Below are 13,801 nucleotides of genomic sequence, written 5' to 3'. Positions count from 1 at the left end.
GTAGGTTGTGCCGGTGTGGAGGTTGGAGAACACGTGGTAGGTCTCGTTGCGCAGCTTGGACACTGTGCGCCGCGGGCCCGGCACGTTCACCGCAGGGTCCGAGGACTCGATGCTCTGGTAGCTGATCTGCAGGGACAGGGCACAGCATCACCCATGGCCGGGGCAGAGGGGACAGAGCCCAGATTCGGGTGGAGAAGGGATTAAAGTGACAAATTCAGGGGAGGGGATGGTCACAGGGCAGCCTGGAGGCAGACAGGGATTTTCGAGGTGAAACAAAAGCAGAGGTTCACTGGAAAAGCCAAAGGGCTCGGGGGCAGCAGCAGCCGCCTCTAATCCCCATGGCCGACAGCGGAGGTTGTCCCAGACCCCTCCAACACCCCTCAGTGGGCCCTTCCCATGTCCTCGTGTCCCCCAGGTGCCACACTGGCCAGGACGTACCTCGTACTGTGTGATGAGGCCATTGGGCTCCACCGGCTCCTCCCACTTCAGGAATATCATGTCCTCCAGCGGGGTGAAGGTGAGGGACTCGGAGGCGATGCCGCCAGGCACTGGGGAAGGAAAGGGGACATGCTTGGATGCAGCAGGAAACCGGTCTGGAAGGAGAAATCCTCCTGGAAACCCCTCTGGGTGGCTGTGGCAGTTGTGCCCTGTGACCGAGCCACCACATTCCCTTTGCCATGTCACCCATCTCCAGCATGTGCCACCAGACAGGGCTGGTGGCTCTGCAGGGAGATGCCCAAGGCATTGATGCTTCTGGACCTGCTGGTGACGCTTTGCCATGGGAGAGGGAGGTCTCCACACCAGCACAAACCCCACAGGTACCACTTACAGCACCTCGGCCCAGGCACCGGCCGCAGCACAGCTCGAGCTTTCCAGCGTGAGGAAAATAAATAAATTCCCTTTTCCCCCCGCAACCCAAATTCCCCTGGAGCCATCAGCATCCTGTGGAGACACTGCCAGCGAGCAGCAACATCCTCACGTGCAGACAGGCACAGCCTGCCCCAGCCTCCCCTCTAATTAACACCAGCACAATAATAACTGTAATCACTGACAGCGATCAGCGGCACTGGGATCAATATCCGCTCCTTTATGATGGATTTCTCCACCCGAGGCGGTCAGCAAGGGGAGGCGATGGCTCGGGAAGGCACCGGCAGCATCCCCCACTCCCAAACGTTGCAGGGGGACAGCAGCTCTTCCCTCTGCTTGGCTTTTTCTGCAGCTTTTGTTCGGGTGTAATTATGGGGCTGGGAGAGAGGGATCACCTCCCGTGCTTCCCGCCGCGCAATTGCGCTGTTTCCACCTGATTTACAAGTTAATTTAATCAGAGGCACTGTGTCCTACACGAGTACACGGGCGCTTATTAAATTCGGGGAGAATTACGGAAACCTGTAGGGCAGGAAAATGCATACCTACAGAGATTGGGTTTTTAATACACAGAACCTACAGTATATATAATTACATGTTATTTTCTATTGTTATATATAGCCTGTGTTACATAGACAATTACATCTTATTTTCTGTTATTATATGTTGTATCGTCATTATTGTCTATAGGATAATTTATGTATTATCTCGATATTATAATATATACAGCCTATATTTTCATGCGTATAAGTACAGGTGTCGTGCTCTCATGCTAGGCTGAGAGAGGCAGTGGATGCCCACAACAGCTCCCAGGTGTGCAAACACCCCTCTGCTATCCATGCTTGCACGCATATATTTATTTATGGAATTCTATATATTTATCCTGGCTTGCATCGCATGCACCTGCCTGCACGGGGAGAACGGGCTCCCTGCAGCACCAACACACTGCAGGGATGTTTGCACAGGTCCCCCGGACTGAGGTTCATCGTCTCATGCACACTCAGAACAGTCTCCAGCTGTGGATCACCTGGATCCATAGGGGGCACCGAAACACCAGCTGGACAACCCATGGATGCGGCCACTTCCCGCAGTGCCCACATGCCCAGCACAGCTTTGCCCGGGGTCCAGGAGGGATGCTGGGAACAACAGCCTTGGTTTGGCCCAGTTACTTGGATTTTCCAGCCCAGAACTAGGGTTTCCCACTCAGGATGGGGAGGTGCATCTTCGCAGCCCACCAGGAGCAGCCCCAGGGGATGCTGCTGCCAAAACTGGTCTCATGCCAAAACAAACCACAATTACTGAGCCTTCAGCACGTCGGTTTACTTGCACAGGCAGCTGCTCATCCCCAGTTCTAGGAGCTCAAATCCTCATCATCCTCCCAGGCAGGCAGGGAGATGCTGGGCCAGACACGTGAGGAGTATCTGCCATATATCCATGGGGATATCCATAGATCCATCTCCGTGAGACTGAAAGTATTCACAGCCTCAAGTTCAATCCAAGGGGGAAGCCACCAGCCCCAGTTAATTGAGGCACAGGGAAAAGCAGCTGGAGTGATTAGAGTACAGCAAAAAGACATCTGGAGCTCCTGTATTAATATTCCATAAGCAAACAGCTGGAGCAGTCAGAGCTCAGTGAGAACAACTGGAGCAATTACAGCTGGAAAATAAACCACCGGCAGGGTGGAGCTGGGTGCCCCCAGGGCAGGCTCAGGGTTGGGGATATGGAAAGCGCTGGGGTGCAGAGGAAGGTGCTGGATTTAGGCTTTGAAGGTGAAAAAGGACCTGAAGACACTTCTAGCTCTGCTCCAGCTCTTCAGGTTTTGCTTTCTGGCCTGGGAAAGAGGAGCGAGCATGTGCAGGGGAATTCCAGGGCAGGCTTCTCCTCAGGGTCCTCCAGGACTCTGGAGCCAGCTCAATCCTTTGCAATTACCAGTTCCTCCACTTTAATTGCTGATTCTTGTTGCTAAAAAGTGCTCTGGAGATTAATTCCGTTCTTGCTTAACAGATGAGTCTGTGAGAGCCAGGGATGCTCTGGCCACACTCAGCCCCCAGCACTCAGCAGAGGGACAGGCCAGCCCTGGCTGTGGCCTGTCACTGATGGTGGCAGTGGACACATGGAGCCAGCTCTGTCCTGTAGCTCCTGCCATTTCCACTGGATCTCCAGAGCCAGAGTGACCCAGGCACTGCTGATGGACAGCTGCAGCCAGGGCGAGGCTGGACCTGGCAGACCTGCCCAGCAGCCTCAGCTTGAGCAGATCCTCAGGGAACAGCTGGGCCAGAGCAAGAGATTCCAAAACCAAGAAGTCCTGGAGCAATGCTGGAGCCTCCAGCGAGGATGTCCTCCTGCTTGGGGGACAGGGAACCCAGAGCAGGGCACAGCCGGAACAGGGGGAAAACAGGAGCAAAGCTGCTGCCAAAAACCAGGGCCTTATCACTGCAGAGCTCTCTGCACAAACCCGAACCCACCTGAGAGCAAACTCCCCCAGGGCAGAGCACCAGGGAAGCCGAGACAAGCTGCACCTGCCCTGGTGAGCAGCGCTTCCCCAGAAATGCAGCAGCGCCGAATCCATCGGCAACCAAGCAGATAGAAGATGTTACCTGAGTGCAAAGCATTAATTGCTTTAATTCCTGTTATTATGGCTGCCAGGCTGCAGTTCCCAATAACGGGTGAGGATGACTCGTGCTGTGAGGAGCTGGCTATGAGCCAACTCTCACACCTCCATTGGACCAGCCATGGGCAAAACTTCACGCCGAGGATGAGGGCAGTGTGTCCACAGTGACATCCCAATCCAGTCTCTAAGCCCCCCCAGCCCCACAGGCACCTTCCTTCCCCAAACACCATCACTGCCCCTTTCCCTCACCTTCTCTTGCACAGCTCTGGGGCTGCAAGATCCTTTTCGCCTCCCCCTTGGCTCAGGAGATATTCCCCTCATGCCCATGGACCAGGAGCCAGGGATGCGTCCATGCCACCCCAGCAGCTCACCAGCTAGAGAGTTCCAATTTGGGGGATGATGCACCGCCCCAAGCAGACTCACCATCCTCATCTGTCTGGAATATCACCTCCTTGCCCTCCTTGCGCCCCTCGGGGTTGGCGAGGATGAGCTTGACGTGGATGTTCTTGTAGGGCAGCAGGTTTTTGATGGTGTAGCGGCTGGTGTTGTGCTCCATCTTCACACACTCCTGGAAGGTCTGGTTGTGGCCGCTGCCCACGAAGTAGCGGTAGCACAGGGACACGGTGTAGGTGTGGCAGCGGGTCAGGTTGTAGCCCAGCGGCTCCCACTGCAGCGTCAGCTGCCTGGACTGGATTTCAGAGAAGGCCAGGCCTTTGGGGGCCCGCATGGGCTCTGTGGGGGATGAGAGATGGGGACAGGTGAGCGAGGAAGCAAAACATCGCATGGATTTATGTATCTTATCAGGGAAAACCCTTTTTCAGCATAGGGAACAAAGGGATGAGTGCAGAGAGCAACCCTGACCACAGAACTGGGACCAGCCCCAGCACAGGATGCTGCTGCCCTGCAGACAGGGCTGGGGACATCACTGGGGACATCTCTCAGCCACCAGCACTGCAGGGACAGCAGCCCCCATGGGCTCATCCTTCGCTGCGGAGGTGAAGGCGGGTACCAGCCCCACAAGCAGCCCCAGATAACCAGAGAAAGGTGCCTGCACCACGGGAGCCCTCGTGCTGTCACCAAGCCCAAGTCAGGCTGTCAAGATGAGAGAGACCAAGTGCCATCAGTGGCAGGGAGTTTAATCAGCTCTAATTGGCGTGACTGAGAGAAGTTAACAAGCAGACTCCTCTGCCAACAGCACACACACAGACAGACACAGAGACAAACACACACAGACATACACACACAGACACAGACGGATGCCTTGGGCTAACTCCTCGCCACAGGACGGGGGACGGGCTCGGGGTGCCGGGGAACCTCTCCCGAGGGACCCACCTGCGCACTTGGTGCGGCTGATGAGGGGCGGCCCCGGTTTGCCGGTGCCCCCCTCCCCAGGCCGGGTGAGCAGGACGCTGATCTCGTACTCCGTGTCGGGGTCAAGGTGCCAGAGCTTGTAGGTCTGCATGTTCACAGCGTGGACCTCCGACCAGGGCCCCGAGGTCATGCGGTACTCGATCTCCTTGCGCACGATGGGGCCGTCGCCGATGATGGAGTTGGTGTTGAGCTGGATGATGAGGTAGGTGGAGCCGGCCCGGAGCAGCTGGGGGGGAGCGATGGGGGTGGGGGGCTCTGGAAGAGAGCGCAGAAGGGGCTGTGCCATCCCAGAGCCAGGCCAGTGCTGGCACCACCACAGGTAGCATGGTTTTATTTTATTGTTTACAAGCTGCACTCACACATTTCCAATGTCTCTTCCCACACCAACCCACCACATTCAGGCTGGAGAAGAGAACCTTTGGGGTGACCTAACTGTGGCCTGAAGGAGCTACAAACGAGATAGAGAGGGACTTTTTACAAGAGCATGAAGTGACAGGACAAGGGGGAATGGCTTCACACTGACAGAGAGCAGGTTCAGATCGGATATTAGGAAAAGATTTTTCCCTGTGAGGGTGGTGAGGCCCTGGCACCTGGCTCTGGTGCCCAGAGAAGCTGTGGCTGCCCCGTCCCTGGAAGTGTCCAAGGCCAGTCTGGAGAGGGCTCTGGGATAGTGGAAGGTGTCCCTGCCCAGGGCAGGGGGTGGGACTGGATGAGCTTTAAGATCCCTTCCCGCCCAAACTATTCTGGGATTTGTGCTGCAGAGCACAGAACAAACTCAGATTCTCCACCCAGAGGACATGGGAGTCACCCAAGTACAGGAAGGCACCACCCAGTCTTCAAACTTCAGTCTGTGCCTGTGCCCTCCATCACTTACAGTAAGGCTTTAACAGCTGCAAAGGGTTTTCATCTGATCAAACCTTAATTATCTTTGTAAGTCACACAGCCCAGCATGGTGCCACACAGTTTCACCATAATTAATTAATTCCCACCTACTGCAATCAAAAATAAATGATCTAAGGCCACCAGGAAAGGGAGTTTCTGGTTTTATGCTGCACAGTCCACGTGTAGCAACTCGTCCACAGTGAGAAACCGCAATCCCAGTGTGCCGGGCATCCCACCTTCCCTGCACACAGGGAGCGGGAGCAGCCCATCCACGACCCAGGGTGGGCAAGGGCAGCTCACCCACCTTTGACGATGAGCTCGGCAAAGTTGGAGACGCCGGCGCCGCGGGGGGACTGGGTGACGCAGCGGTACAGGTCCTGCTCCGCCCTGGACACCACGTCCAGCTGGAATGTGGCCAGGAAGCGCCGGTGGCTGATGTGCTTCACCGAGGCAGCAGGGACCACCTCGCCGCTCTGCCTCTGCCCACAGGAGAGACACGGCGTCACGGGGGCACGGCAGCACCGCCAGAGCCACCACGGGTGCCCCACACGATGTCTGCTGAAAAGCAGGGGGATCGCCCTTCTCCCACCGCGTCCAGCAGGAGTTTCTCCCAGAGGAAAGCCGTGTGTGGGCTTGCCTGGGGTGGTTTCACCACCGCCACTCCTCACCTGCATGAGGAAGCGCTCGGCCTCGGCGGCCTTGCCAGCGGCCACGCACTGGAAGGTGGCGTTTTGTCCCGCGTTCACCTCCACGTCGCCCAGGCGGGAGAAATGAGGCGCTTTTGCTGCCGAGGGACAAAGCGAGAGGTGAGGAAGCACCCGAGCTCTGAGGGACCCATGGCAGCACTGCTGCAAAAATCCCCCCACTCCCAAAAAACCCACCCAGGATGTCTCAGCTGAGCTGAGCTCTGGACAGGCCTGATCCCCACCCTCAGAGCCCAGCTCAATGAGGAATGTGTTCCTGTCCCCACAGAACCAGCCAGGGTGCCAGGGAGGGATGAGCCTCCCCTCCCCGAAGTGCTGGTGCCAGAGGCAGGGTATGGGACTGACAGAGGGGGCAGGTCTGCTGCCCAGCCTGGAAGAAAAAGGGAGTGACCCCACAAGCCAATGTGTTGGGACAGTCTGGGATTTTGGGTCCCCACCAGCCCAGGTGGCCCCTCTTGATGAGGACACTCAGGCCCCATGTTCAGTCGGTGCTTTTCCAAGGTTTTATAAAAACCAAAGCAATGTTGGAGCTGGTGGGAATGGGGATGGAGGTGCAAAAAGGAGCCTCAGAGGTGACCAGGAGATGGAGCTCCACCAGCCCAGATAACGTCAGGACACCCAGGTGCCATCAGGCTGCACCCTGGCACCAGTCCCTCCGCTCCCCCAGGACCATCCCAATGGACACCAGCTCCAAGCCCCGCTGCCCAGCCCTGCTGCATCCCCCCTCAGGTCCCATCCCGTGGCACTCACAGCACGGATAATTCAGGAGCAAAATGTCATCCAGGCCCAGGTACCCCCTGCGCTCGCCGGAAACCACCGCCTCGAAGAGCACCTGCGGCACCAAACAGGGGGTCACCCGTGGCCGGGGTGTCCGGCTGGGGGCGGGGGCTGCTGGGGCTCACCTGGTACTCGCTGGGCCAGAACAGGCTGACCGCCAGCTCTGCCTGGTGCCACTGGCGGCCATGTGAGCCGGACGCGTTCCAGACGGCGCTGCCCACCAGGCCCCCGGTGACCCGGACGTAGGCGCTGAGGGTGCCGGGGCTGTGGCCGTCCCGGCTGAACATGAAGTAGCTGAACTGGAGGCAGTGGGTGTCATTCTCACTCAGTGCCTGGAAGAGCAAGTGAGCTTTCTGGCCCGGGGTGTGCTGAGAGGAGTTCACCATCAGGTAGGAGCCTGCAGCAGGGGGGAGAAGGGGGAGGGTCAGGAGGGGCCACATAAGGAGCAGCTGAGGGCTCTTGGTGTGTCCAGCTGGAGCAGAGGACACTGAGGGCAGAGCTCAGCGGGGGCTGCGGCTCCTCCCGAGGGGCATGCTTCTTGGACTTTGGATCACAGCTTTTGCTCTGGGTTTGTCCTGTCCAGAAGTCTAATATTTAATATCATGAAATGTGGTCACAGCCCCAACCTGCCAGAGCTCCAGGAGCGTTTGGGCAGCGCTGCCAGGGATGCCCAGACTGGGATTTGAGGTGTCTGGGCAGGGCCTGGGTTGGATCAATGATCCCTGTGGGTCCCTCCCGGCTCAGGAGATTCCATGATTTCAATCCCCCTGTTCCACCGCTCCTGAGCTTTGCCAGCAGGGACAGAGAAGGTGGAGGATGTGGGACCGCAAAGACGCTAGGGGCACTGGTCCATGACCGCCTGTGAGGATGTGCAGGACAGGAAGGACCGGGGATGGGTCAGGGCAAACGCCTTTTGGACAGCAGCAGGACACTGCGGTGGGACCTGGCTGCTGGGTGAGGAGGGGAGGATCAGAGCTGCTGCCTCCCCAGGGCACCGGGGTCAGGAAAGGCTCCGATGCCACCCTCCTTTAACTCTCACAGCTTTGCCTGCATCCATCCCCCTCCCAGCCGGGTCCCAGCTGTTTAATTCCATTCCAGCTCCTCGTATCATTTACCACGCAGTTGTCACCACGTTTAAACTGTGCTCAGCAGGGGGAAAAGCTCGTTGGCTTAATGAGCAGCAGAAGCAGCATCCCAGCTCTCAGGCATGCCTGCGATGTCATTCCCAGACCTGTCCCACCACTAGCAGCGCTGGGATCCCACCTCCCACCACCCAACATCACCAGCAGCCAAACCAGGAGCCCCAGCACGGCCTCGAAGCCGTATTTATAGAGCAGGCAGGATGGCAACCCCAAAGGGGATCCCAAAGGCAGCATTCCCTGTCCTGCACACTCCAACCCAGGCAGGCTGGAGGCAGGAGGGGGGGCAGGAGTCCCAGCCCTCGGTGGCAGCTCCCAGAGCCGTCCATCACAGCCATAGGGCTGGGATACAGGAGGGCTGGGAAGCTGCCCCACCAAATCCTCCCCCTCACCAAAGGCAAGGGGATTATTAATCTCCATTTTAATACCAGCAGAAGCTGTAAGTAACGAACCTGGGCCTTTTATTCAAGCCTACCATTGTTTTCCTGACACTCAGTGCTTTGCTATTAATTCTAAACTCTGGCACTTTCCTCCCATCGACTCCCACTGAGCAGCTCCAAGAAAAGCCTAATGACAGTGAAGGGGAATTGCAGGGGGCACCCATCCACCCCCTGCACCATTTGGGATCACAGGGGGCACCCATCCACTGCCCCAGCATTTGGGAGCTGCACCTAGGGGGACCCCAAAACCCCCTGGAGTCACAGCGCCAGCTGGGGTGACACGGTGCCGGTACCACATGCATCTCCCGGTGTGTCCTTCAGGGACGGGAGCTGGGGCAAGGGAAAGAAATCCCTACAAGGGGAATTTTCACCATGCTGCTGACCCACGCGGCCGCCTGGCCTCGCCAGCCCCTCGGGGTGGCTACTCAGGGTGAAATAAAACGATGACAATTTATTTCCTCGGAGTCCAGCACAGCTCGTTGCACCCATCGAGGGGAAGGCACTGTGTCCATGCTTCTCTTTTTTTCTCCTCTCATTTCCCCCAGCAAAATTACTTCTGCTCTAATGAGATCAGCCCCATTTGGTCCAGGCGACAGCAGAGTGGAGAGGGACCATTGACCCACCCCACGCCAGGGGACATCTCCCAAAAGCCACCTCATTAACAAACGGGCTCTTGTTAACAAACACAGGCCCTTCCTCTGCCCTCCCTTTGCAAACAAAAAGCCACAGGACCGAAATAAAGAGGCCAAGACTAAAATTAAACCACTGATGAGTTATTTTAAAAGACAGAGAATGTCCATCAGGTCACCTGGGAGCGGGGATGCACCTGAGCATCCCTCATTGGGCAGGGCTTCCCACACACTCTGCTTTCCCCTCTTAATTTTCTTCCTGGTGTTGCAACATTGGAAAAAGCAGGTTCCAACCACTCGCTTTTGTGCTAATTTTATCCTCCTCTGCTGTAAATATCTGGCATTAGCCTGAAGCCCAGGGTGTGGGTTGGGTTTCTCTTATAAATACAAGAGAAGCAGAGGCACTTCAAACTGCCAGAGGGCCGGGCTGGATGGGACACTGGGAAGGGATTGTTCCCTGTGAGGTGGGGAGGGCCTGGCACAGGTTCCCAGAGAAGCCGTGGCTGCCCCATCCCTGGCAGTGCCCAAAGCCAGTGGAAGCCCTGCTGGCCCATAGGGAAGGGGCAGCTCTTCCCATCGTGCTTCCCATCCCTGCATCCCTCCAGGGAAAACCCAAACAGCCCTGCAAGAGGAGGAGGGAAGAACCCACTCCCCCCGCTTCCCTGTCTCAATGAGTTTTTCCTCCTACAAAATCACCGAGAGATAAAAATAAATAAAAAAAAAAAACTTCCAGGAGCTATTAGAAGGCAGGGAAGGCAGGCAGGATGACAGCGAGAGGGCGGCACTGCCAGACAAGAGGTGCCAAGGGACCAGGTCTGAGCACTGCAGCATCTGTCTCCAGGAAATCCCGCTGGAAGACTGAGCTGTCGTGCGCCAAATCCTTCTCCATGTCAGAGCCGGCACGGGAATCAGGGAACCCTCCCCACTTCTGTGCTGAGCTTCTCCAAAGGAGCCCCAGCACCGAGGGCTGATCTCCCACCAGCACAGGGTCCTTGGACACACTGCAGCAATTCCCACAGGAGCAAACAATCATTGCTCACGGGTTTTATGGATGTGCAGCAGGAGCTGGTTGGGAAGGGGTGCTGGAGCTGAGAGCTGAAGGAGCAACTCCTTGGATGGGATGGAGAGACATCAGAGCTCTTCAGAATGGGGATAACAGTTCAGGGGACGGGGCTGTGCAGGGACACAGCAGCAGCTCTGATGCACAGGGAAACAATGTCAGTGAATGTGGAAGGAAAATCTAGGAAAAAGCATGTTTGAGGAAAAAACCCACCCACAAATATGCTGTTTTAGTATTTTGAGTGAGGGACCCTAGAGCCCCTTTCAGTGCCAAAAGAGGCTCCAGGAGAGCTGGAGAGGGACCTGGGACAAGGGCCTGGAGGGACAGGACACAGGGAATGGCTTCCCACTGCCAGAGGGCAGGGATGGATGGGATCTTGGGAAATAATTGCTCCCTGGGAGGGTGGGGAAGCCCTGGCACAGGGAGCCCAGAGGAGCTGTGGCCGCCCCATGATCCCTGGCAGTGTCCAAAGCCAGGCTGGACATTGGGGCTGGGAGCAGCCTGGGACAGTGGGAGGTGTCCCTGCCAGGGCAGGGGTGGCACTGGGTGGGCTTTGAGGTAGGTCCCTTCCAACCCAAGCCAGTCTGGGATTGCAGCCTCACTCCTGCCTTACCCAGCTCCCTGCAACTGCTCCTTTAAAAAAAGAACAATAGAGAAATTAAAAAAAAAAAAAAAATCACGATTGCAACGTGGGAGAGACCCATCCATCATCTTTAGGTGAAAGAGAAACAAGTCAAGAGAAGGGGGGAAAAAACCCCAAACCAAACAAGAAAGCAAGAGGAGAGTAGGATGGAAAGGTAGCAGCAGGTGGCCAGCAGCCAGCACCCGCTCCAATAAATTCTACACTCCTTGAAACTGGCTGATCTCCAATAAAAACTCATTTTAATCTGAGACCACAAGACTCCTTTGCAAAGTGCTCCCTGGAGAGGCCCTGGTGCTGTGAAATCTCTTTGATCCCCTGAGCTGCTGCGGGGATCGAGGGGGTGATGGGCCTGCAGGAGCCTCCTGCGCAGCTCCCCACCCAAAACGGGGTAAAACCACCCAAAACCAGGATCCCTGCAGCCCCCTGGTGCCCAAGGCCATGAGCAAACAGCATCTCCCTGGTCCCAGGGGAGCTACAGGGACGAGCATTCTCTTCCCAGGGTGACACTGTGATGCTCAGGCTCACCTCATCCAGCCTGGGATGTCACACCCACGTCCCCTTCGGTCCTGGACTTCATTCCTTGAACTTTGTGTTCCTTTAAGCCCCCATCTCCTGCTGACCCACAAGCAGGGAGAGAAGCCCCATTCTGCCCCACCCTCCAGCCCTCTGAGAGCCCCCAGGCTTTAGACGCAGGCAGTTCACTGCGGATTTTAAATTACAGCTGAATATTGAGCAGAAAACTCAACTAATTACAGGTTTCAGACTCTCCATCATGAGCCACCTCAACCCCCAGCTCTGCTTTCCCCAGGAAACCCCCCCGGACACACACCAATTAAGACAGCTCCGTTTAAAGCAATTACTTGGAAAAATCATCAAGGGAGGAGCAGGGATCTGCCAGCAGATCCCTGAGGGTTGTTTTCCCTTGCCCAGCACCCAGGATGTGCCAGCAGGGACAGGATGGAAGGAAAAGGTGATGGGAAAAGGTAAAGGCAGAGGGGAGTTAGTGGAGGGGAAAAGCCAAATTAAGCATGAAGAAGGCACAAGGTAAATGGCTGGAGGCAGGCTGGTGGAGCAGTGAAGAGTTCCCTACAACGCAGGTAATACTTTAATAAATAAAAAAGGTTATTTTTTCTGCTGAGCTCTAAACCAGCTCTTCTGTACAGGACTTGGCCTCCAGGATCAGGCAGGAGCCAGCAGTCCCAGAAACAAGGAGCACCCCAAGTCCAGTGAATCTCACTGAGCAAATGGGTTCAGGGACAGCTCCAGGGGGTCACAGCAGGGCAGAGTTTGGAGCAGGGAGCGAGCAAAGCCCCCAAATGCCACCCAGGCACGGTGCCCACACCATCCTCAAGGAGAGGAGAGCTCCCCACGGCTGCCTGGCTGGCTCTGCTCCCCCAGTCAGCCAGAGAGGAGATGGAACCAGAAAATAACAAAAACCAGTTTAAAACCAATGCGATTTTTTTAAAAGTCCATTTTCATTTTCTTCCCTACAGTTCCCAAGACTGTAGAGATGCCTCCAACTCATAAGCCCTTCCCCACATTTGAAAAAGCCAGAAACATGGGGTTTTTCCCCATTTCCCACACAACCAGGCAGAAGTCAAGCCTAAAACACTGGAGGAATGAAACAGGAGGAGCCACACGGTCCAGCCCTGGGGTACAGGACACAGAGGGGGGGTGGGGACGGAGATCCCCAGGGACACGGGGGGACCCCGGGACTCACCGTGGGGCAGGTCAGGCGTCAGGTGAGGCATCAGGTAACTGCGGATGAGCTCCCAGTCGAAGTCATCGTCCTCGCCCTGGCTGTACTCACACTGGTTCGGGTCACTGTCCTCCTCGAAGGTGCAGCCAGCTGTGGGGACAGACCCGTCAGCCCCTGAGCGGCTGCTCCCTCCTCAAAAGCCCCACCAGGACGGCGTGATGCCCCTGCAGTGCCCCACTGGGATGATGCCCCTGGAGCACTGGGGGACTCCGGGCACTCCCCAAGGGCACTGTGAGCAGGGGTCCTGGGTGCTGCCAGGCCCCCACAGCTCCTGTCCAGCCCCACCAGTGACACGAGCTGGCCGGTCTCAGCTCCTGGGGAGGCTCAGACACAGGAGCAGGGTGCAGTTCCCAGCTTTGCTCCCCGGGGTAACCAGAGGGGTTCCCCCAACAAACAGCACCGGGCTGTGGTGGCCACACAAAATTCCTGCTTTGACCCCAACCCTTTGCCTGGGGTTGGGCTCCTGGGGTCTGTCCATGGCCTGATGGGAGCGTGGCAGTTCTGAGCTGGGACCTCCAACCCCCCCGAACGCACCCCCAAGCCCCCCCAGCACTGCAGAGTCCCTTCAGCAGTTCTGTTTTATTACAGATTTATCTCCTGGGGGTCCAAGGGTGTTTACACAGCTCCTCCCTGGTGCACAGCGCGCTCGGCTGAGCATGGAGGAGTGGAGCAAATGCCAAAAGGCCCCTTGTTCCCATGGGAGGGGTCACAGAGAGAGCCCCCATGCGGCATCCAGCCCCCTCCCAACATCCCACATTCCAGTCACCCCCATCATCCCACATCCAGCCTCCATCCCACATTCCAGTCACCCCCATCTTCCAGCTCCCCCATCGTCCCACATCAGCCCTCCCATCGTCCCACATCCATCCAACCCTGGAGCTCGGGGCCGGCTTTGCCCGTGGGGCCACCGGGGCCGGTTGGT

At 57.0% G+C, this 13,801-nt stretch overlaps 1 protein-coding gene across 1 annotated transcript in view; it reads right to left on the bottom strand.

The window, feature by feature from the left end:
* PTPRU (protein tyrosine phosphatase, receptor type U) overlaps nt 1-13,001 on the bottom strand; it is a 41,377-nt gene extending 28,376 nt beyond the window's left edge. Inside the window, exons 1-9 of the mRNA XM_017739932.1 lie at nt 12,841-13,001; nt 7,335-7,606; nt 7,183-7,264; nt 6,397-6,512; nt 6,033-6,207; nt 4,808-5,101; nt 3,899-4,207; nt 439-548; nt 1-126 (exon numbers count right to left, since the gene is read on the bottom strand). The exon at nt 1-126 is cut by the window's left edge and continues 13 nt beyond it. Coding sequence (XP_017595421.1) covers nt 1-126; nt 439-548; nt 3,899-4,207; nt 4,808-5,101; nt 6,033-6,207; nt 6,397-6,512; nt 7,183-7,264; nt 7,335-7,606; nt 12,841-12,871 — 1,515 coding nt within the window. The 5' untranslated portion in view covers nt 12,872-13,001. The remainder of the gene's footprint in view (nt 127-438; nt 549-3,898; nt 4,208-4,807; nt 5,102-6,032; nt 6,208-6,396; nt 6,513-7,182; nt 7,265-7,334; nt 7,607-12,840) is intronic.
* Between the last annotated feature and the right edge of the window lie 800 nt (nt 13,002-13,801).

Source organism: Corvus brachyrhynchos, unplaced genomic scaffold (assembly GCF_000691975.1).
Source record: "Corvus brachyrhynchos isolate BGI_N302 unplaced genomic scaffold, ASM69197v1 scaffold257, whole genome shotgun sequence".
In the NCBI taxonomy this organism is placed as follows: domain Eukaryota; kingdom Metazoa; phylum Chordata; class Aves; order Passeriformes; family Corvidae; genus Corvus; species Corvus brachyrhynchos.
Note: the sequence above shows the minus strand (reverse complement) of the source record. Positions and strands in the feature narration are given on the sequence as shown.